At 35.2% G+C, this 24895-nt stretch overlaps 1 protein-coding gene across 16 annotated transcripts in view; it reads right to left on the bottom strand.

Moving 5' to 3' along the window:
- Positions 1-24895, bottom strand: part of ATRX (ATRX chromatin remodeler) — a 280028-nt gene that overhangs the window by 119594 nt on the left and 135539 nt on the right. For all 16 annotated transcript variants that reach the window (XM_081563568.1, XM_081563581.1, XM_081563575.1 and 13 more), the window contains 3 exons: positions 21638-21731; positions 14797-14899; positions 10936-11151 (listed from right to left, as the gene is read on the bottom strand). In XM_081563568.1, the coding sequence (XP_081419694.1) occupies positions 10936-11151; positions 14797-14899; positions 21638-21731 (413 nt within the window). The remainder of the gene's footprint in view (positions 1-10935; positions 11152-14796; positions 14900-21637; positions 21732-24895) is intronic.

Raw genomic sequence — 24895 nt, 5'->3', positions numbered from 1 at the left:
AAGGCCCATCTGATTTCACACTCCAGGATGTCTGGCACTAGGTGAGTGACCACACCATTGTGGTTATCCAGGTCATTAATACCATTTTTGTATACATCTGTGTACTCCAGCCATGTCTACTTTATCTCTTCAGCTTCTGTCACATCACCATTTCTGTCCTTTATTGTACCCATCCTTCCATGAAATGTTCCATTGATAGTTCCAATTTTCTTGAAGAGACCTCTAATCTTTTCCATTCTATTGTTTTCCTCTATTTCTTTGTATTGTTCATTTAAGATCTTATCTCTCGCTGCTAGTCTCTGGAACTCTGCATTCAGTTGGGTATACCTTCCCCTTTCTTCCTTGCCTTTCACTTCTCTTCTTTCCTCAGCAATTTCTAAAGCCTCCTTAGACAAATGCTTTGCCTTCTTGGCACTGCCTACTGTACAAAGTTATGAACCTCAAACCAAAACGGATTTTCAGGTACTTGTCTACCAAATCTAATACCTTAAATCAATAAATCACCTCCACTGTATAATCAAAAGGGATCTGATCTAAGTCATACTTGAATGGCCTAGTGGTTTTCCCTGCTTTCTTCAATTTGAGCCTGAATTTTGCTATAAGGAGCTCATGATCTGAACCAGTCAGCTCCAGGTCTTGTTCTTGATGATTGTATAGAGCTTCAAGGAGAGAAAAGAAGTATATACAGAAAACTATAAGACATTTTTGAAAGAAATCAAAGACTACACAAACAGATGGAGAGATACACCATGTTGTTGGATTGTTAAGAATATTGTGAAAATGACTATATTACTCAAAGCAACCTACAGATTCAATGCAATCCCTACTGAATTACCAACAGCATTTTTCACAGAACTAGGACAAAAACTCTGAATGCAGAGTTCCAAAGAATAGCAAGGAGAGATAAGAAAGCCTTCCTCAGCGATCAGTGCAAAGAAATAGAGGAAAACAACAGATTCGGAAAGACTAGAGATCTCTTCAAGAAAATTAGAGATACCAAAGGAACATTTCACACAAAGATAGGCTCGATAAAGGACAGAAATGGTATGGACCTAACAGAAGCAGAAGATTTTAAGAAGAGGTGGCAAGAATACTATAAGAAAACTATAAGACATTTTTGAAAGAAATCAAAGACTACACAAACAGATGGAGAGATATACCATGTTGTTGGATTGTTAAGAATATTGTGAAAATGACTATATTACTCAAAGCAACCTACAGATTCAATGCAATCCCTATTGAATTACCAATGGCATTTTTCACAGAACTAGGACAAAAACTCTGAATGCAGAGTACCAAAGAATAGCAAGGAGAGATAAGAAAGCCTTCCTCAGCAATCAGTGCAAAGAAATAGAGGAAAACCACAGACTGGGAAAGACTAGAGATCTCTTCAAGAAAATTAGAGATACCAAAGGAATATTTCATGCAAAGATAGGCTCGATAAAGGACAGAAATGGTATGGACCTAATAGAAGCAGAAGATATTAAGAAGAGTTGGCAAGAATACACAGAAGAACTGTACAAAAAAGATCTTCACGACCCAGAGAATCACGATGGTGTGATCACTCACCTAGAGCCAGACATCCTGGAATGTGAAGTCAAGTGGGCCTTAGAAAGCATCAATACGAACAAAGCTAGTGGAGGTGATGGAATTCCAGTTGAGCTATTTCAAATCCTTAAAGGTGATGCTGTGAAAGTGCTGCACTCAATATGCCAGCAAATTTGGAAAACTCAGCAGTGGCCACAAGACTGAAAAAGGTCAGTTTTCGTTCCAATCCCAAAGAAAGGCAATGCCAAAGAATGCTCAAACTACTGCACAATTGCACTCATCTCACATGCTAGGAAAGTAATGCTCAGAATTCTCCAAGACAGGCTTCAGCAATACGTGAACCATGAACTTCCAGATGTTCAAGCTGGTTTTAGAAAAGGCAGAAGAACCAGAGATCAAATTGCCAGTATCCGCTGGATCATCGAAAAAGCAAAAGAGTTCCAGAAAAACATCTATTTCTGCTTTATTGACTATGACAAAGCCTTTGACTGTGTGGATCACAATAAACTGTGGAAAATTCTGAAAGAGATGGGCATACCAGACCATCTGACCTGTCTCTTGAGAAACCTGTATGCAGGTCAGGAAGCAACAGTTAGAACTGGACATGGAACAACAGACTGGTTCCAAATAGGAAAAGGAGTACATCAAGGCTGTATATTGTCACCCTGCTTATTTAACTTATATGCAGAGTACATCATGAGAAATGCTGGGCTGGAAGAAACACAAGCTGGAATCAAGATTGCCAAGAGAAATATCAATAACCTCAGATATGTGGATGACACCACCCTTATGGCAGAAAGTGAAGAACTAAAGAGCCTCTTGATGATGGTGAAAGAGGAGAGTGAAAAAGTTGGCTTGAAGCTCAACGTACAGAAAACTAAGATCATGGCATGTGGTCCCATCACTTCATGGGAAATAGATGGGGAAACAGTGGAAACAGCGTCAGACTTTATTTTTTTGGGCTCCAGAATCACTGCTGATGGTGACTGCAGCCATGAAATTAAAAGACGCTTACTCCTTGGAAGGAAGGTTTTGGCCAACCTAGATAGCATATTTAAAAGCAGAGACATTACTTTGCTGACAAAGGTCCATCTAGTCAAGGCTATGGTTTCTCCAGTGGTCATGTATGGATGTGAGAGTTGGATGGTGAAGAAAGCTGAGGGCCGAAGAATTGATGCTTTTGAACTGTGGTGTTGGAGAAGACTCTTGAGAGTCCCTTGGACTGCAAGGAGATCCAATCAATCCATCCTAAAAGAGATCAATCCTGGGTGTTCACTGGAAGGTCTGATGTTGAAGCTGAAACTCCAATACTTTGGCCACCTCATGCGAAGGGTTGACTCATTGGAAAAGACCCTAATGCTGGGTAGGATTGGGGGCGGGAGGAGTAGGGGACGACAGAGGATGAGATTGTTGGATGGCATCACTGACTCGATGGACATGGGTTTGGGTAGACGCCGGGAGTTGGTGATGGACAGAGGGGCCTGGCGTGCTGCAGTTCATGGGGTCGCAAAGAGTCAGACACGACTGAGCGACTGAACGGAACTGAGGACAAAAAATTTCAGAATTCGTGTGGATACACAAAAGAACCCAAATAGACAAAGCAATCTTGAGAAAGAATACAGCTGAAGGAATCAACCTTCCTAACTTCAGACTATACTACAAAGCTATGTCATCAACACAGTATGGCACTGCCACAAAAACAGAAATATAGACCAGTGAAACAAGACAGAAAGCACAAAGATAAACCCATACACCTATGGGCACCTTATCTTTGACAAAGAAGGAAAGACTATACAATGGCAAAAAGATAGTCTATTCAATAAGTAGTGCTGGGAAAACTGGACAACTACATGAAAAAGAATGAAAGTAGAACACTTCCTAATATCATACACAAAGATAAACTCAAAATGGATTAAAAACCTAAATGTAAAACCACAAACTATAAAACTCTTAGAGGAAAACATAGAATACTTTCTGACATAAATGAAAGAAAGAGTTTCTATGATCCACTTCCTAGAATAATGGAAATAAAAACAAAAATAAACAAATGGAACCTACTGAACAGCAAAGGAAACCATAAACAAGATGAAAATACAATCCTGAGAATGGGAGAAAATAATGGCAAATAAAGCAATTGACAATGGATTAATCTCCAAAATACACAAGCAGGTCATGAAGTTCAACATCAGAAAACAAACAACCCAACCAAAAAATGGGCATAAGACTTAAACAGACATTTCTCCAAAGAAGACATAATAATAATGACAATTTTCTCAAACTCTTCTAGAAAACTAAAGAGGAAGGAATATTTTCTAATTCATTCAATGAGACCAGCATTATCCTAATTTAAGATTTAAAAGATAAACCAGAAGAAAACTATAGATTCTCTGTGAATATAGATTCAAAATTATTCCACAAAGTACCAGCAAACAAAATTCAACAGCATATATTACACAGGATTATACAAAATGGCAAGAAAGAAATTGTTATGACATAGGATTTGGCAATGGTACCTTAAATAAAACATCAAAAGCAAACAAAATTAAAGAAAAAAATAGATCAACTGGACTTCATCAAAATTTCAAACTTTTATACAAGGGATAGTTATCAACAGAATTAAAGATAATCCACAAAATGGAGGAATACATTTGCAAATCACATATCTGATAATAGACTGATATCCAGAATATATATAGAACCCTTACAATACAACAATAACAAAAACAACACAATTTTTGAATGTGTAAAGGATTTGAATAGACATTTCTCCAAAGATATACAAATGGTCAATATGCACATGAAAAGATGCTCAACATCATTAGTCATTAAGGAGATGCAAATCAAAACCTTAATTATCCAAATTATTGCATCTCCTCTTATCTAGAAACTCACTAAACCCCTTCATAGTGACATCATCTCCTCATGAAAAGCAGAAAAACTTTTCGTAAGATAAGTGCTTGATTTCATGAAGTTTCCCTTCACCACCTTACACCACTACCTCTTAGAACAGTGTCTCAGAGCTATCTGAGGTGCTGTCTCCCTCGGTGCTGTCCTAATTTTGCCCCAAGTAAAACATAACTTCTTAAAAAAAATCATAATGAAATACCACTTCATTTCCATAATGTTGGCTATTACAGATGGGGTGGGGGGCAGGAACGGGTAAGAAAGAAGAGAAAGAAAGGAAAAGAAAAGAAATGTTGTAAAGATGTAGAGAAATTGGAACCTGTATGCATTGCTGGTGGAAATGTAAAGTGATGCAGCTGTTGAGGAAATGATGTGATGATTCCTCAATGTTCCATCATTCCACTTTTGTATATATATACCCAGAAGCATGGAAAGCAGGAACTTGAAGAGATATTCATACATCCATGTTACTAGCACTATTATTCCCAACAGCCAGAAAGTGTAAGAAACCTAAAATAATGAATACAGATGAATGAATGAATACCCAGATGTAAAGAGTAGACTTGTGCACACAGCAGGGGAAGGAGAAGGTAGGACAAATTAAGAAAGTAGCACTGTCATATATGCATTATCAGGTATAAAATAGACAGCTAGTGGGAAGTGCCTATATAACACAGGGAACCCAGTGATTCTGTGAGCCCAGATGGAGAGGATGTGGAGAAAAGGGAACCCTCTTACACTCTTGGTGGGAATGTAAATTGATACAGTCACTATATAAGACAGTATTGAGATTCCTTATAAAACTAGGAATAAAACCACCATATGACCAGCAATCCCACTACTAGGAATAAACCATGAGGAAACCAAAACTGAAAAAGATACATGTATCCCAATAGCTAGAACAATGCTGTTTACAATAGCTGGAATATGGAAGCAACCCAGATGTCCATCAACAGATGAATGGATAAAGAAGCTGTGGTTCATATATGCAACAGAATACTACTCAGCCATAAAAAGGAATGCATTTGAGTCAGTTCTAATGAGGTGGATGAACGTAGAGCCTATTATATGGAGTGAAGTAAGTCAGAAAGAGAAAAACAAATACTGTATACTAATGCACATATATGGAATCTAGAAAGATGGTACTGATGAAATCACTTGCAGGGCAGCAACGGAGACACAGACACAGAGAAAGACTTATGGACCACCAAGGGGGGTGGGGAGGATAGGGTGGGATGTATGGAGAGAGTAACATGGAAAATTATATTACCATATATAAAATAGACAGCCAATTGGAATTTGCTATATGGCTATGAAAACTCAAACTGGGGAGGAATGGAATACAGAGGGAGATGGGAAAGAGGTTCAAAAGAGAGGGGACATACATATACCTATGGGTGATTTATGTTGATGATTGACAGAAACCAACACAATTCTGTAAAGCAATTATCTTCCAATTAAAAAATAAACAAATTAAAAAACACAATTTTTTTAAAAACAGATGAATGAATAAACAAAATGTGGTATAGGCATACAATGCAATGTTCATCCTTAAAAACAAATCAAATTGTCATAGTTGATACAACATGAATGAATCTTGAAAACGTCCTGTCATGTGAAATAAGACAAAAGGACAAATGTTGAATAAATTCACTTATATGAGGTAAATAAATAGGCAAATTCATAAGAGACAGAAAGTAGAAGAGAGGTTATTAGAGACTAGCGGGAAAGGGAGATGGGGTCTAGTTTTAAATGAGTACAGAGTTTCTGTTTGGAATGATGAAAAAGGTATAAAAAAGGATGGTGATGATGATGACACAACATGTATTTCACTGACATGTGTACTTGAAAATAGTTAATAGAATAATAAAATTTTTAAAAAGAACCCAAAGAAGCACAAAGAAAATAAGTCATTCCAATATGTAACAGGATACTCCAGTTTAGTGAAAACCGTGAAACAACCTAACTGTACCTCAAAAGAAGATTTGGGGAGGGCAAAGTTGACAGTGATATGTCCATTCAACAGGTAAGTTTTGCCACAGTTAAGGGCAGACACAACCTGCTAAGGAAAGAACACTCCAAATATTAAGTAAAAAGAAAAAAAGGCAAGGTGAAGAGAATCATGAAAATATATACATTATATTTCCCAATTCCATGGTATGTCAAAAACAAAATGTAAACTTAAGATTGGTACATTTCACTCTAAGTAAATTTTTCATAAAAAGAAAAATTTTAAATAAATATCAATTCTAATTAATGATATGCAAGCTAAAGCATTTAGGTTAAGTGAAATAATGTTTGCAACTGACTTTCAAATGCATAAAAATATAATGAAGGATAGAGAGCTTAGTAGATTAATAGAAATGTCATAAACGAAGTATAGTAAAATATCAACAGAAAAATGTAGGACATGAGTTTATGGGAAATCACTGTGAAATTCTGTAACCTAGCAGTATATTGGAACTTTTCATAGTAAAATGCCTGAAAAGTAAGATGGTGTGACTACACTATACTCAAACAGAGTAGATTTCAGATGAAAAATTAGCAGTGTTAAAAAGGGACGTTACATACTGATAATGGGTCAATTCATGAGAAAGACATAATAATCCCACAAGTAGATGTACCTAGCAGAGCTTTAACAAACTATGAGAAAAAACAGAGAAGTGCAATGAGAAAATGACAAATTGACAATTAAACTTACAGACCTCAACTTTGCTCTATGAGACAAAATATCATTAAGGATATAGAGGATGTGAATGTAATAAATCAACATAACCTAAGTGAAATTTATAGAATATTTCACACCACAAAAGCAAAATATTTGCATGGACCATCATTTTCTGGATCATAAGAAAAATAGAAAAAAATTCTGAAGAGAGTAAAAGCAAAACACAAAACATCAAAATTCATACAGTTCAACATTTAAAACAGTAATGCACATTGGAGAATTTTATATTAGTTATAGATTAAAAAAAGATCAATATCCAAAAGCCACCTTAAATAGCTATTTAAAAAAAGCAAATTATACCCAGAGAAAAAGTGAGAACACAAAAACAGAGTGAAAACCAATGAAATAGAGAAAGCTGAAATAATAAGAAAAACATCACTAAATCCAAAGCTGGTGTTTTTGAAAGGATAGTAAAATCTCAAACTCTAAAGAGACTAATCAAGAAAAAAAAGATAAATTATCATTGACAGAAATGAAAGATGAGCTATCAAAACAGGGTCTACAAAAAACAAAAACCTTAAAAAGGAATATTATGAGCAAATTTATTTGAACCAATCCATTCAACTACTTAAATGAAATGGACAAATACCCCAAAGAAAAATTTACCAAAAGAGATCAAAAGAGAACAGATCATCTAAATGGCCTTATATTTATTAAACTAATAGTAATAACTTATTAAACACAATCTGTTTAAAAATTTTAAAAAGCTCAGAAAACTCAGGGCAGTAGCTTTACTGGAGAATTCTAGCAAACATTTAAGAATGAAATACTATCTATCGTATAAAAATACTTAAAAGTAGAGGAGACAGGAGCATTTCCCTTTTCATTTTACATGATAACAGTATTACTGTAATAGAAAACTCAGAAAGATATACAAGTAAAGGAATTTACAACCCAACATGCCTACCTAAAAGTGAGGTAAAACTCCTGGTGAAACAATTTAAGGAAAGAAATACAACAATATATAAAAAGAGTAATATACGATGACCACTGAGGCTTATTCTAGCAGTGCAAGACATTTTCTAGATCATCCCACAGATACATTAAAATGCATTTGAAAAAATTAACCATCCTTCTGGTGGTGGTGGTGTTTTATGTATAGACAACATGACTGAATATGTAGAAAATACTTAGGAATCTACCAGAACTAGTAGGAGAATTTAGTAAGCTCACAGAACACAGGTCATTAAATCATTTGAAATTTCATTTACCACGACAACAGACAACATAGATCACTTAAGGATAAATTTAGAAAAATAAGTGCTAGGTTTGTACAATGAAAAACATAAAACGCTGCTAAGAGAAATCAAAGAAGAGTTAAATAAATGGGAAATATACTATATTTACATATCTGTAAACAAAATCTGTTAAGATGTCACTAGAGATCCAACAAAATCCCCATAAAAGTTCCAGGAAGATTCTTATTAAAAATTGACAGGATACTAAAATTCATATGGAAGTGTGAATAACTGAGTATAACAAAACAACTCTAACACAGTGGAACCAAGTTGTAGAAGCTACAATATCTCATTCCAAGATTTACTATAAGGTTACAGTAATCAAGACAGTGTAGCAATAGCTTAAGGATAAACATAAGTATTCAAATGTAACACAACATGTACTGATACCTTCTTAGGTTCCTGATTCATAACAAATATTTTTATAAACCACTATTATGCTTGTGAGGTAAATGAAAGAATTTTGAATATTAACTAGACATTTGATATTATGAAATTATTGTTAATGTTTAAGTGTAATAATGATACTGTGGTAATGTTTAAAAGTTCTTATCTTTCAACAATATATTCTGAACCATATATAATCAAAATGATATGATTTCTGAGACTTCTCCAAAATATTGTGAAGGTAAGAGAATAGATGAAAAAAAAAAACTAGCCCTGATGCTGGGAAAGACAGAAGGCAGGAGGAGAAGGGGACGACTGAGGACCAGACAGTTACATGGCATCATCAACTCAATGGACATGAGTTTGACCAAGCTCCAGGAGATGGTGAAGGACAGGGAAGCCTGATGGGCTGCAGTCCTTGGGGGTGCAAAGAGTCGGACATGACTGAGCGACTGAACAAGTTCAGTTCAGTTCAGTTCAGAAAATAGATTAAAGAAAAACTAGTCATGTGTTGCTAATTTTTTTTGAAAGTTCAGTAATTATTTATTTGCAATCCCTAACCACATAACATCATCATCTAAAATCTACTGTTACCTTTTTATTACTATATGCCTGGTATTGTGCTAAATGTTTACTGTGCATTATTTCATTAAATCTTTTGACCACTCTTATAAGGAAGATATAATTTGCCTTATTTCACACATGAGTAAAGAGATCTGAAGGACTGGGTAATTGCTTTGGGTCAAAGAATTAAAACACCTGAATATGAATATGTATCTAGTCTTTTCTTCCCGTACCATTTGACAAAATAAAGACCCACAATTACTAACTGATATGTAATAATTCTGGAATAAATGAATTGAGCACAATGAGAAATGAAGATTGGCCCTGGCCACTCAGGAAGTCAGAAAAATAGAGCCTAGTCAGTAACTGAACTGCAACACACTGACTAGTTCAGAGCAAGCTGTTTTACATGTGTGTCAGTCAAAATTACAGCTTATTTTTATTTGCCCCTTCCTCTCTCACACTCACAGTCAAAATTACAGCTTATTTTTATTTGCCCCTTCCTCTCTCACTCTCACAGTGCCAACATAATCTTTCTTCTTCCTTTCCTTGCTTTTCCTTCTACAAAATGGAACTAAATTGTCATTTGCTGTATAGTCACTAAGTCATGTCTGACTCTTTCAGACATCATGGACGGTAGCCTGCCAGGCTCCTCTGTCCATGGGACTTTCCAGGCTAGAATACTGGAGTGGGTTGCCATTTCCTTCTCCAGAATATGTTTGTAATTATTGAAGGTGGGTATTGTACATATGGAGATTCATAATACTATTCCTTCTGCCTGTTCAGCTCAGTTCAGTCACTCAGTTGTGTCCAACTCTTTGCAACCCCATGGACTGCAGCATGTCAGGGTTCCCTGTCCATCACAAACTCCCGGAGCTTGCTCAAACTCATATCCATTGCATCGGTGATGCCATCCAACCACCTCATCCTCTGTCGTCCCCTTCTCCTCCTGCCTTCAAACTTTTAAAGCATCAGGGTCTTTTCAAATGAGTCAGTTCTTCGCATCAAGTGACCAAAGTATTGGTGTTTCAGCTTCAGCATCAGTCCCTCCAATGAAGATTCAGGACTGATTTCCTTTAGGATGGACTGATTTCATCTCCCAGCAGTCTAAGTGGCTCTCAAGAGATTTCTCCAACACCACAGTTCAAAAGCATCAATTCTTTGGTGCTCAGCTTTCTTTATGGTCCACCTCTTACATCCATACATGACTACTGGAAAAACCATAGCTTTGACCAGATGGACCTTTATTTTATAATGAAAAGTTTATTCAAACCATTTAAATTGTTTATGGATTTAAGCAATATTTTTTTAATGTTTTTCTACCTCAAATAAAAAACAATCACTCTGGTGATCATTCAAGAATATAAATCCTTTCCATGTACCTAATTCTATTAATATTACCTAATGAAGATTTTTAAGTTGCATAAAATACTGCCAATAGGAAAAAGTAACTAACTAAAAATCTCTAGTTGATTACAACATCCTTTTCTTGGATGACTGAACTATAATTTATGAATCTATGAAAGTCATATATTAAAAAGAAATTATAAATAAAAAGTGGTTTACCTCTCTCAATTTCTCTCGCTCTCGCTCTCGCTCAGCAATACGTTTTCGCCTCTCTTCCTCTTCCTTAAGAGCATTTTGTGTTTCTGTTCTTAGCTTATCATCTTTAAGAATCTTCCGAATTTTCTTTCTGCCTTTTCCAGGAGACTTGGAATCATCATTTTCATCTTCTTCTTCATCTTCTTCTTCATCTTCTTCTTTATCTTCTTCAGAATTACTCTATGGAATTTAAATGATCAAAACATTAATACTACAAAGTTTTCTGATTTATCCATTTCTCACTCCAATTAATATGCCAAGAAAAGGTAGAAGAAGATATACTGAAAAGCTTCCTAATTACACTTTACAATATAGAAGAGTATTTTACAAAAAGAACTCTAAAAAGGGGGCAAAGGACTGAACAAAAAATTCTCCAAAGGAGACATAGAAATGTCAAATAAGCACATAAAAGGACACTGAACATCACTTGTTATTAGGGAAACTTAAATCAACACCACAAATGAGATACTATCTCACACCCATTATGATGGCTATGGAAAAAAAGAAAAAAAAACAGAAAATAACAAGTGTTGGTGAACTAGAAGGCTGGGGCATTGGGAAAACAGTGTAACTCCCTCAAAAAGTTATTAGAATTACCATGTGATCAAGCAATTCCACATCTCAGATTACAACCAAAAGTATTAAAAGCAGGGACTCACTTGCATTCCTATATAGTAACAATGAAAAATCAGAAAGAGAAATTGAGGAATCAATCCCATTCACCATTGTAACAAAAAGAATAAAATATCTAGGAATAAACCTACGTAAGGAGACAAAAGAACTGTATATGGGAAATTATAAGACACTGATGAAAGAAATCAAAGATGACATAAACAGATGGAGAGATATTACATGTTCCTGGGTAGAAAGAATCAATATTCTGAAAATGACTATACTATCAAATGTAAGGGCCTCCCTCATGGCTCAAACAGTAAAGAATCTGTCTGCAATGTTGAGACTAGGGTTCAATCCTTGGGTTGGGAAGATCCCTGGAGAAGAGATTGGCAACCCACTCTAGTATTCTTGCCTGGAGAATCCCACGGACTGAGGAGCCTAGTGAGCTACAGTCCATGGGGTCACAAAGAGTCAGAGATGACTAAGCAACTAACACTTTCACTTTCACTTCTTTCACCAAATGCAATTTACAGATTCAATGCAATCCCTATAAAATTACCAATGACATTTTTCACAGAACAAAAAATTTCACAATTCTTATGGAAATACAAAAGACCCCGAATAGCCAAAGCTGTCTTGAGAAAGAAGAATGGAGCTGGAGGAAATCAACCTTCCCAACTTCAGACTATGATACAAAGCTACAGTCATCAAGACAGTATGGTACTGGCACAAAAACAGAAATACAGACCAATGGTAAAAGATAGAAGGAATCTATCTTTTAGAGAGATAGAAAGAAATCTATCTTTTAGAGATAGAAAGAGATAAAAACAAGACAAAAAGCCCAGACACAATCCCATGCACCTATGGGTACCTTATTTTTGACAAAGCAGGCAAGAATATACAATGGGGCAAAGATAGCCTCTTCCAATACATGGTGTTGGGAAAACTGGAGAGCTACATGCAAAAGAATGAAATTAGAACACTTCCTAACACCATATAAAAAGATAAACTCAAAATGGATTAAAGATGTAAATGTAAGATCATAAACTATAAAACTCTTAGAGGAAAACATAGGCAAAACACTTGATGACATAAATCAAAGCAAGATCTTCTATGACCCACCTCCTAGAGTAATAGAAATAGAAACAAAAATTAACAAGTGGGACCTAATTAAATTCAAAAGCTTTTGCATAGCAAAGGAAACTACACACTAGGTGAAAAGACAACCCTAAGAATGGGAGTAAATAATAGCAAACTAAACAACTGACAAAGAATTAATTTCCAAAATACAGAAGCAGCTCACATAACTCAATACCAGAAAAACAAACAACCCAGTGAAAAAGTGGGAAAAAAGACCTAAACAGACATTTCTCTAAAGAATACATACAGATGGCTAACAAATACATGAAAATATGCTCAACATCACTCATTATTAGAGAAATGAAAATCAAAACTACAATGAGATATCACCTCACAGCAGTCAGAATGGCATCATCAAAAAGTCTACAAACAATAAATGCTGGAAAGGGTGTAGAGAAAAGGGCACCCTCTTACACTGTTGGTGGGAATGTAAACTGATACAGCCACTATGGAAGACAGTATTAAGATCCCTTAAAAAACTACGAATAAAACCACTATATGACCCAGCAATCCCACTACTAGGCATAGACCATGAGCAAAGCAAAACTGAAAAAGACACATGTACCCAAATGTTCACTGCAGTGCTGTTTACAATAGCTAGAACACAGAAGCAACCTAGATGTCCATTGACAGATGAATGGATAAAGAAGCTGTGGTTCATATATACAACGGAATACTACTCAGCCATAAAAAGGAATGCATTTGAGTCGGTTCTAATGAGGTAGACAAACCTAGAGTCTATTATACAGAGTGAAGTAAGTCAGAAAGAGAAATAAATATCGTATACTGATGCATAGATATGGAATCTAGAACAATGGTACTGATGAATTCATTTTCAGGGCAGCAATGGAGAAACAGACAAAGAGAAGAAATCTATGGACACGGGGGTAGGGGAGGAGGAAGAGGGTGAGATGTATGGAGAGAGTTACACGGAAATTTACAATACCATATGTAAAATAGATAGCCAAGAGGAATTTGCTGTATGGGAACTCAAACAGGTGCTCTGTGACAAATCTAGAAGGGTGGGAAGGGGAGGGTGATGGGAGTGAGAGTTGGGAGGGAGGGGACATGGGAGCACCTATGGCTGATTCTTGATGTATGACTGAAAATAACAAAATTCTAAAGCAATTATCCTTCAGTTAAAAAAAATAAAGTGGCAAAAAAAGATTATGCACATAAAAGAAAAGCAGGGACTCAAAAAGACATTTGTATAACCATGTACACAACAACGTTATTCTTAATAGCCAAAGGTAGAAAGAATTCAAACGTCCATCAACAGATAAATGGATAAACACAACATGTTATCATACATACACTGGAACATTATCCAGTCTTAAAAAGAAAAGAAATTCAGATATATGCTAAAAGGTGGATGAACCCTGAAAACATTGTATCAATGAAATAAGCCAGAAAGAAAGGATAAATATAGTGTGACTTCATTTATATGAGATATCTAAAATAGGCAAATTTATAGGCACAGAAATTAGAATTAGACGTCACCGAGGAGCTGCAGATAGGCGGGAATGGGGAGTTACTGTTTAATGGGCACAGAGTTCCTAATTATGAATGGAATTAAGGCCATTGCACTGTACATTAGAAATGGTGAAAAGGGTCATTACAAAAATGAACTCTTCTAAAAGAGAAAAGAATTGATAAAACATTATAGAGAACTTGTACTCTAAATAATTCTGCTTATATACAAGAAACTGAAATTGACCAATTTCACTGCTAGAAGAAATTTATTCATTTAATGAGTTATTATGTTTTATGTAATCAAACAGAACACTTCATAACAGTTCTATAGCCCTAAGAATATAAACAATGAATTAGAAAGCTTAAACTTTCCATCAAATTTAGTGAAGGAAACGAAAAAAATTGATAATATATTAAAGTTAACACTTCTGCATATTTATATAATGAATAAGTCAATTCTTCCACAAAGCTTAAAATGTAAATAAACTAGCAGAATTCAACTTATGAATAGAATGTAGATGAGGTAGCAACATATTCACTATGGTCTACTATACCAGTGATAAATCCAAGTACACGGTAAATCTCATTATTTATTACCTTGTTTTCACTGGATGAGTCTTCTTGAACCTTAATGCGTCGCCTTTTCTTCTTCTGTTTGTAACTTCTCTGATTTTCTTCCAACTCTGCTTTCTTCGCAGACCTAAAGAATATTTAAAACACAAAATAAAATACTTTATGATAAACTTCCTTATGTGAATTATGTACTATTTTAGCACTGCTTTACCTTTGCAAACATTCTTTAGTAAAATGATAAAGGAAAAAACAAAAAGCAAAAAATCTTCACGGGGTTCAAAAAGGAGAACACTTACTTTGAAATTCAGTGAACAAAGAAATAAAAAATAAATTCAGTGATCAACATTCTAAGTTATTCAAGAGGGAGGTTTAGCATATGAGTAATAGGATGGATAGAGGGCCTTCAGAAATATAACTGGCCAATATACACATGAAAAATATTTACCATCTCTTTAAAAAAATAGACTATAAAAGTTAGATACAATTTTCATCCTATTAGCACACACAAAGTGAAAAAAAAGGAACAATTTGTAGTGAGAATACTTCTGTGGCTAGAAATCGGTATATAAGGTTACAATAATCAAGACAATATGTTCCTACATAAAGGACAGACATGAAGACCAACAGCAGAGAAATGAGAACCCAGAAATAAAACTTTACATTTATGGGATTTTCCACATGGTCAAGACATTCAATAGGGACAACAGTCTTCACAAATAGTACTTAGACATGACCCCTATCTTAAAACATATAAAAAAAAATAACTCAAATGGATCACAATTTCCCCAAAATGTGTTCTAAGTAACAGATTGCTCATTGTTTTATTGCTGAACCAGTGAGAAAATGGCTATTTACATATTCAGCTGGGGGAAGAAAATATTGACTTCTGTAAGTGTGAAAATATATATGAAAGGTCCTAAAACTGTGTTAACTTTAACCCAATAATGTCATTTTTAGAAATTTACTCTAGGATTTAGGTATGAGGGAGGAGACAAGATAGCACAGTAGAAGGACTTGAGCTCACCTCCTCTCAAGAAAACATCAAAATCACAACGAACTGCTGAACAACCATCAACAAAAAACACTAAAAACTACAAAAAATATTCTACATCCAAAGACAAAGAAGCCACAATTGAGACAGCAGAAGGGGTGCTTTCACCATATAATCAAATTCCATAATGAAAGGGAGGGTGACCCACAAACTAGAAAATGATTATATTACAAAAGATTTCCCACAGGAGTGAGACTTCTGAGACCCTCATTAAGCTCATCAACCTGGGGATAACATTTGGCTTCGAAGGCCAAAGCAGCTTGGGTATTAGAGGACTGGACGGAAACAGATTCCTCTCTTGGAGGGCGCACACATGGTTTCACATGCACTGGGCTACAGGGCAAAGCTGTGATTCCATAGGAGCCTGGGCCAGATAAACCTGTGAGTATTGTAGGGTCAACTGGGAAGGCAGGAGTCAGCTGTGGCTCACTGTAGGGGGCAAGGATACTGGTGGCAGAGGCCTCAGGGAATGTTCATCAGCAAGAGCTCTCCGAGAGGTTGCCATTTGGGCAAACAACACCTGGTCCCAACCAACAGTCTGCAGGCTTCAATGTTCGGATGCCTCAGGCCAAACAAACAAGATGAGAACACAGCCCCAGTCATCAGCAGACAGGCTGCTTAAAGTCCTTCTTAGCCCACAACCACTCTAAAACACACCCCTTGACATGGTCCTCCCCACCAGAGGGACAAGGTTAAGCTCCATCCACCAGTGGGCAGGCACCACTCTCTTCCAACAGCAAAGCTGCACAAGTCCCTGGACCAACCTCACCCACCAAGAAGCAGACACCAGAGCAAAAGGAACTATAGTTCTGCAGCCTGTGAAATGGAGAACACAAACACAGAAAGTTAGACAGTATGAGATGGCAGACAAGTATGTTCCAGATTAAGGAACAAGATAAAACCCCAAAAGAATGAGTGAATTGGAGATAGGCAATGCACCTGAAAAAAATTAGAGTAATGATAGTAAAGATGATCTAAGATCTTGGAACAAGAATGAACACACAGATCAAGAAGATACAAGAGAAGTTTAACAAAGAGCTACAAGATTTAAATAAACAGATGAACAACACAATAACTAAAATAATAAATACACTCAAAAGAATCAACAGTAGAATAAATGAGGCAGAAGAACGAATAAGTGAGCTAAAACACAAATTGGTGTAAATCACTGCTACAGAACCAAATAAAGAAAACAGAATGAAAAGAAAGGAGGACAGTCTCAGAGACCTTAGGGACAATATTAAATGTACCAACTTGCACATTATATGAGTCACAGAAGGAGAAAGGAGAGAGAAAGGACATGAGGAAAGATCAGAAGAGGTAAGAGCTGAAAACTCCCCTAACATGGGAAAGGGAACTCTCACTCAAGTCCAGGAAGTTCAGAGAGTCCCATGTAGTATGAAACCAAGGTGGAACACAATGAGACACATAGAATTCAAACTGACAAAAATTAAAGACAAAGAGAAAATTGTAAAAGCAACAACAGAAAAGCAACAAATAACATATAGTGGACTCCCAATAAGGCATCAGCTGATTTTTCATCAGATACTTTTCTGACCAAAAGGGAGTGGCATGATATCTTTAAAGTGATGAAAGGGAAACACATACAACCAAGAATATTTTACCCAGTAACTCTCATTCAGATTCAACACAGCTATCAAAAGCTTTACAGGCAAGCAAAAGCTAAGAGAATTCAACACAACGAAACCAGCTTTATAACAAATGCTGAAGGAACTTTTTTAGGCAGAAAAGGAAACAACCAGAAACAAGAAATTTTTAAATGGAAAAGCTCACTAGTAAAGGCAAACATGTAGTAAAGGTAGGAAATAATCCACACCCAAATATGGTATCAAATCAGCAATTATGAGAAGAATACAAATGCAGGTTATTGGAAATGCTTTGGAAATTAAGAGGCCAGCAAGTTAAAACAATTCTGTTAATACACAGACTGCTGTACCAAAACCTCATGGAAACCACAAACTAAAAATCTATGATACTGACACAAAAAAGAAAAAGCAATCCAAACACAACACTAAAGGTAATTGGCAAATCACGAGAGACATTGATGAAAGAAATCAACAATGACAGAAACAAATGGAAAGATATACTGTGTTCTGGCATTGGAAGAATCAATATTTTCAAAGTGACTATACTACTCAGGTCAATCTACAGATTCAATGCAATCCCTATCAAATCACCAATGGCATTTTTAATAGAAGTATAACAAAAAACCTTACAATTTGTTTAGAAAAACAAAAGACCCCGAATAACCTTAGTAATACTGAGAAAGAAAAACAAAGTGAGAGGAATCAGGCTTCCTGATTATACTACAAGCCACAGTAATCAAAACAGTATGGAACTGGCACAAAAACAGAAATATAGATTAATGGAACAGAATAGAAAGCCCAGAAATAAATTCAAGCACTTATGGTCAGTCAGCCTATGATAAAGGAGGCAACAACATACAATGGAGAAAAGACAATCTCTTCACTGAATGGTGCTGGAAAAACTAGACAGCTACATGTAAAAATGAAATTACAACATTCTCTAACACCATGCGTGCTTAGTCACTTCAGTCGTGTCCAATTCTCTGCGACCCCACGGACCATGGCCAGCCAGGCTCCTCTGTCCATGGGGTTCTCCAGGTAAGAATACTGGAGTGGGTTGCCATTTCCTTCTCCAGTGATAAAGTATGAAGTGAGTGAAGTGAGTGAAGTGAAGTCGGTCAGTCATGTCTGATTCTTTGCAACCCCATGGACTGCAGCCTACCAGGCTCCTCCATCTATGGGATTCTCCAGGCAAGAGTACTGGAGTGGATTGCCATTTCTTTCTCCACTATAACACCATACACAAAAATAAACTCAAAATGGATTAAAGACCTAAATGTAATACCAAACACTATAAAACTGTTAAAGGAAAACATAGGCAGAACACTCTTTGACAAAAATCACAGAAATATCTTTTTGGATCTACCTCATAGAGTAATGAAAATAAAAACAGAAATAAACAAATGGGACCTAATTAAACCAAAAAACTTTTCAACAGCAAAGGAAACAACAAACAAAATGAAAAGACAACCCACAGAATGAGAGAAAATATTTGCAAACAGTGCGACTGACACAGAATTAAACTCCAAAATATACAAAGAGCTCACTGCAGCTCAACAACAACAACAACAACAAAAATCAAGAAAATGGACAGGAGATCTAAATAGACATTTCTTCAAAAACATACAGAAAGCCAAAAAGCACATGAAAAGATAATCATATTCATTAATAATTAGAGAAACACAAATCAAAACTACAATAAGGTACGACCTCACAACCATCAGAATGGCCATCGTCAATAATTCTACGAACAATAAATGCTGGAGAAGGGGTGGAGAAAAGGGAACCCTCATACACTGCTGGTAAGAATATAAATTGGTACAATGGAAAACAGTATGGAGTGTGTTCAAAAAACTAAAAGTAGAGTTACCAAATGATCCACAATTCCATTTCTGGGCATATACTCAAACAAAACTAAAATTCAAAAAGATACATGTACCCCTATATTCACAGCCACTATTTACAACAGACAAGACATGGAAACAATCTAAATGTCCATTGACAGATGAATGGATAAAGATGTGCTACACATGTACACAACGGAATATTAGTCATAAAAAGAATGAAATAATTCCATTTGCAGCAACTTGAATGGACCTAGAGGTTATACTAATGAAGTAAGTCAGAAAGAGAAAGACAATATCATATATCACTTATATGTGGAATCTAGAATACAACACAAATGAACATATCAATGAAACAGAAACAGATTCACAGACAGAAGAAATTTCTGGTTGTCAAGGGTGAAGGAGGATTAAAGGAAAAAAGGATTGGAAGTTTGAGATTAGCAGACTCAAAGGATTATATATATATATATATAAATAATATATTTTAGATAGATATATATATATCGCATGGATAAAAAACAAGGTCCTACTGTACAGCACAGGGAACCATATTCAATGTCCTGTTATAAACCATAATGGAAAGAATATAAAGAACAATATAAATATGTATAACTGAATCACTTTGCTATATATCAGAAATTAACACAACATTGTAAATATACATTTCAATGAAGTTTTTTAAAAAGGAATTAAGTACTGAAACAAGCTACAGCATGGATCAAAATTGAAAACATGCTAACTAAAAGATTCAATTCATAAAAAGACACATATTTACAAATCTTTTCATATGAAATGTTCAGAATAGGCAAATCCATACACAAAGCAGATTAGTTTTTGCCAGGGAATGAGAAGCACGAAGAACAGGAAATGACCAAGGGCCATAGGGTTTCTTTCTGGAATGATGGAAATTTTCTGAAATTAGATAGTGATAGTAGATGCACAACTTTGTGAATATTCTAAAAATCCCCCATATTCTACACTTTTAAATAGTGAATTTTGTGTTACCTGAATTCCATCTCAATTCTTTAAAATTCTCATTATATCCTATTGTTATTTTATATTTCCCTAAAGTACAATATGCTGCTATACTCCAGGCACAACCTGGTAATTATTAATCTAAAACAATCTCAAATGTTTTAAAATTTATGCATGCAAACACCCATACAGATATACATATACACACTCACACAAACACAAATTGATAGACGTATCATATTATTCCAGAGGAAATAAAAATCTTCTTAGAATGGTCACTATTATTAAATACTATGCTAAGAAGAAAGCAAAATTTTAATCAGCTAGTTACCTAGATCAGTAATCTATGTGTATTGAAAGAACAAACACATCTTAATTAATAGAATACTAGTAGTGTTGTTTTTGCTCCATGGCTAAGTTGTGTTTAGCAGTGTTACGAAAGAACAATAATTAGCATTCACAGAGCACTTACTATCTACAAAATAGGCACTATTTTATAAGCCCTTTAATCTCATTTAATGCCCACAATAATCAATAAGGGAAATAATAATGTTAATTCCCTCTTTTACAGATGAGGAAACTGAACCAGAGTATTCATACAAATAGGAAGTATAGTAAAGCTAGGAGTTAGACTGAGGCAGTTGGTCTACAGAGCCTCATAACTACTACACTACAACTTCCTACCACAGCAATTAAAATTACAGTTCCCTGGTGGTCCAGTGATTAAGAATCTGCCTTCCAATGGCAGGGGGTGGAGGAAACATGGGTTCAATCCCTGATCAGGAAACTAAGATCCCACATGCCACAGGGCAACTACTGAGCCCATGCATTCTACAGCCCATGTGTTATAACTAGAGAGACGCCTGTGTACACTGCAAGGAAAGATCTTGCACGCTGCAATGAAGATCCTGCATGCAGCAACTAAGACCTGATACAGCCAAATATATAATAAATTTTTTTCTAAAAAGGGTGTTTTTGTACAATGAAAGTCCACCTACTTCAGAATATACAATTCAACTATATGCAATGTTTATATACTATTTTTAAATTAATTATTTTAACAGTTTCAAATCAAAATGTTAAATATTTTACTTAACTACTATGCCCTGGTGGCTCAGACAGAAAAGGATCCGGCTGCAATGCAGGAGACCCGGGTTTGGTCCCTGGGTGAGGAAGATCCCCTGGAGAACGGAATGGCAACCCACTCCAGTATTCTTGCCTGGAGAATCTCATGGAGAGAGAAGCATGGTGGGCTACAGTTCATGGGGTCACAAAGAGTCTGACAAGACTGAGTGACTTTCACCATTAATAATAGCAAACTTTCTACAAATAATTTGAAGCATGGTTATTAATTTCTAAAATTTTTGAAAAAATAATCTATTTACCTTGTTCTGGGCCGTTGTTCATCTTCAGATTCACTAACTTCTTCACTAACTCCAGATTCCTGAAAATCAGAATCTTCAGAATCTTCACTACTCACTTGAATAAAAAATATTAAAGGTTATTAAATGCTTTCCAATAGAAATTCAATTTGCTTAATTTGTCAATAACATCACATTAACACTTAAGAGTATTATGAGAAAAATATCTCTAATACATATGATTAGACCAGTTAATGACTCAATTGGTATTTACAAAAATCCAAGTGAAAACCAAGTATTGTTATAAAACTATGATTCTACATTAAAATATAAGAATATTAACTGTATGTAAACTGACAAAATGAAAAATTATCAGTCAATACAAGAATTCTGGTTATTTTAAGCAAGCTAAGTAGGCTGGCCAAGGTGGATTAAGGGTGATTACAGACTCTGCCACTTATAACAGGTAAAAACTATGGACAGAATACATAAATAAACAACCTAAGGACTCTGCAAAGGGAATAAGAGTAGGCAGACTGGGGACTGAAATCAAAGCTTAAATAATGATCCTCATAAAATTGTGTGGGAGGATGAATGTCATGGGTTTTTCTTTTCCCATTCCTTTCCTGGTTTTGACAGGAAGGCCAGCTGAGTTGCAAATTATGCAAAGGGTGCTGACTGCAAAATTCTCGGAGAACCTCATTTCTAGCCACAGAACTGGGAAAAAGGAGCTGAGTCCTGCATATCACAAGAAAATAAGATGAATACCCAATTTTATTTTTTCTCTCCAAAATTTTATTTTTCTGTACCAAAATTGCCAGTAAGACACAGGCATCTAAAACCCCAGAAGAATATCCATATTTTTCTGGTCAAAGGAAGCCAGGCAGGGAAAATAGAAGATAAGCCTGGACTATCTTGTGGTACCAGAAAGTAAAGCATTGCTCAAAAACTGATGGGGATATAGTCAAAGGATATATGATGCAACTTGAAGAAGCTGCCAGCAACCAAAGCTGGAACAATCTGAGCAATGAAATGAAAACCTGGATTGTAACTCATTGAATAAAATAAAACATCTATATGTCCATATTAATATAAGTAATGCGATAAATAAATAAATAGGGGGAAATAACTCTTCCTAGAAGTAATGAAATTGTAAATCACCACTTAAACATACAACACAGTAAAAACTGCTTAGGCAGTTGGATGCTAAAATTAGTGGGTAGAAGTATGATGAGAAATGGAATATCCGCATTGTCTCAAAGTATGTCTCAATAAGATATTCATTAAATATGAACAAAAAATAGGGGTTTTTTTAAACAATAGAAAAACTCAGCAGATAATAACTTCACTAACTTAATCAGGTTAACAATACCAATAATAAGAAACATATTGTCATCATACACACCAGGTACAACACACCAAGAAGGATTCGATGTAACTTTTGCAGTATTCTTGTCACAATGTCTAATAACCTAAATCTAAGCATAAGAAAACACTAGACAAATACATACAGATCAACAGTCTAGAAAATAACTGATCAATACTCTTCACAAGTGTCAAGGTCATGAAAGAAAAGACAAAGGAACTGTCACAGACTGGAGTAGATTAAGGAGACAACTGAATGCAACGTAGGATCCTAGACTGGATTCCAAAGTGGAAAAAATAATGATAACCAAATAAAATCTACAGTTTACATCAGAGGTCACAGATCTGATGGTATTTTCAACTTTGTAGGCTATAAGATTAATGTTGCAGCCACTACTCAACTTTGTCACTGTAAACACATGAAAGCAATAACTGAGTAAGTATGACAGTGCACCAATAAAACTATTTATAAAAACATGAAGGTCAGATTTAGCCTTCAGGTGTAGTTTGTCAAACACTGGCTGAATTAATTGTATTGTATCAATGTTAATTTCCTGGTTTTGATTATTGTGCTATAATAAGAATAAGGTGTTAAATTAGGGAAGCTACGTAAAGGGTATTTTTGTGACATTTCTATAAATCTAAAATTACTTCAAAATAGGATATTTTACATCAAAATAAAATATTTAAATAAAAAATTAATTACTTCAAAATAAAATCTATTATGATCTGACATCAAAATCAAAGGTCTGGTCTATCTTTAAAAACATAGACAAGCATAAATAATATAAAGACTGGTTATGGAAGAAGAGGAGAGTGAAGTTACTGTTTAGTTTCAGTTTGGGATGATGGAAGAATTCTGGAGACAGACAGTGTTGATGGTTGCCCAATAATGCAAATATATTAATGCCATCGAATTACTTCAGTTAAAAATGGTTAAAAATTACATTATGTGTATTTTGTCACAGTAAAAAAACAAACAGTAAAACAATAATAAAGGAGTTCTCTGGTGGCCCAGGGGCTAGGATGCCACACTCCCAGGTTCAACTCTGGTCAGGGAACTAGATCCCACATACCACAACTAAGAGTTCACATGCCGCAACTAAAGATCTCACATGTTGCAAGGAAGACCGAAGATCCTGGGTGCCATAAGTAAGACCTGCTGCAACCAGATAAATAAATAAAAATATTATATAAAAAAAAGAACTGCTAAGCAACTGGGAATTTGGGAGAACAAGATGTCCACATGCACACACAAATTCTGTGATTAAATACAATTTTAAGTCTAGGAATAATTTTTCATCAAATATGTTATTTTGAAAATTTTCACACCTACCAAAAATTTGAAAGAATTTCCAAATGAACACCTGTATCCCTTCTCCTAAATCCACTTAAAGTGGATTTGCCTTACCACATTTGCTTTATATGCACATCCTTTTTTGCCCTGAACCATTTGAAATTAAGTGCTGATATCATGACACTTCATCCTTAAGTATAAGGGTAATATCCTACATAATTAAATATCATTATAATACATGAGAAAAATAACATGAACCTAATATAATCTACTATAAAGGTAATCACTGCATATTTTAAAGTATCACCAAAATAACTTTTACAACTTTTTTCAAATTTAGGTGAAAATGTTCACATGCTACACTTGATTTAATAATTAAGCTATAAGCTTCTGATTTTTCCCTATTGCCCATTATAAGTTTCCAGACAATATAGAGACACAAGACTTTGCAAAACTTGGAAAATGGTGCAATTCTGAATGTAGTATCAATCACTATTACATTAATCTTTATTAGAAACAAAAATAAGATGGAATTTTAGTTTGCTTCCTTCTACACAAACAGACCAAAAAAAAAAGTTGGGTTATAAGTTACCCACAGAAAATGACAGTGGAAACACAGG

Source organism: Giraffa tippelskirchi, chromosome X (genome assembly GCF_054371585.1).
Source record: "Giraffa tippelskirchi isolate mGirTip1 chromosome X, T2T-mGirTip1v1.2.pri, whole genome shotgun sequence".
NCBI lineage: Eukaryota > Metazoa > Chordata > Mammalia > Artiodactyla > Giraffidae > Giraffa > Giraffa tippelskirchi.
This window is presented reverse-complemented; position numbering and strand designations above follow the sequence as displayed.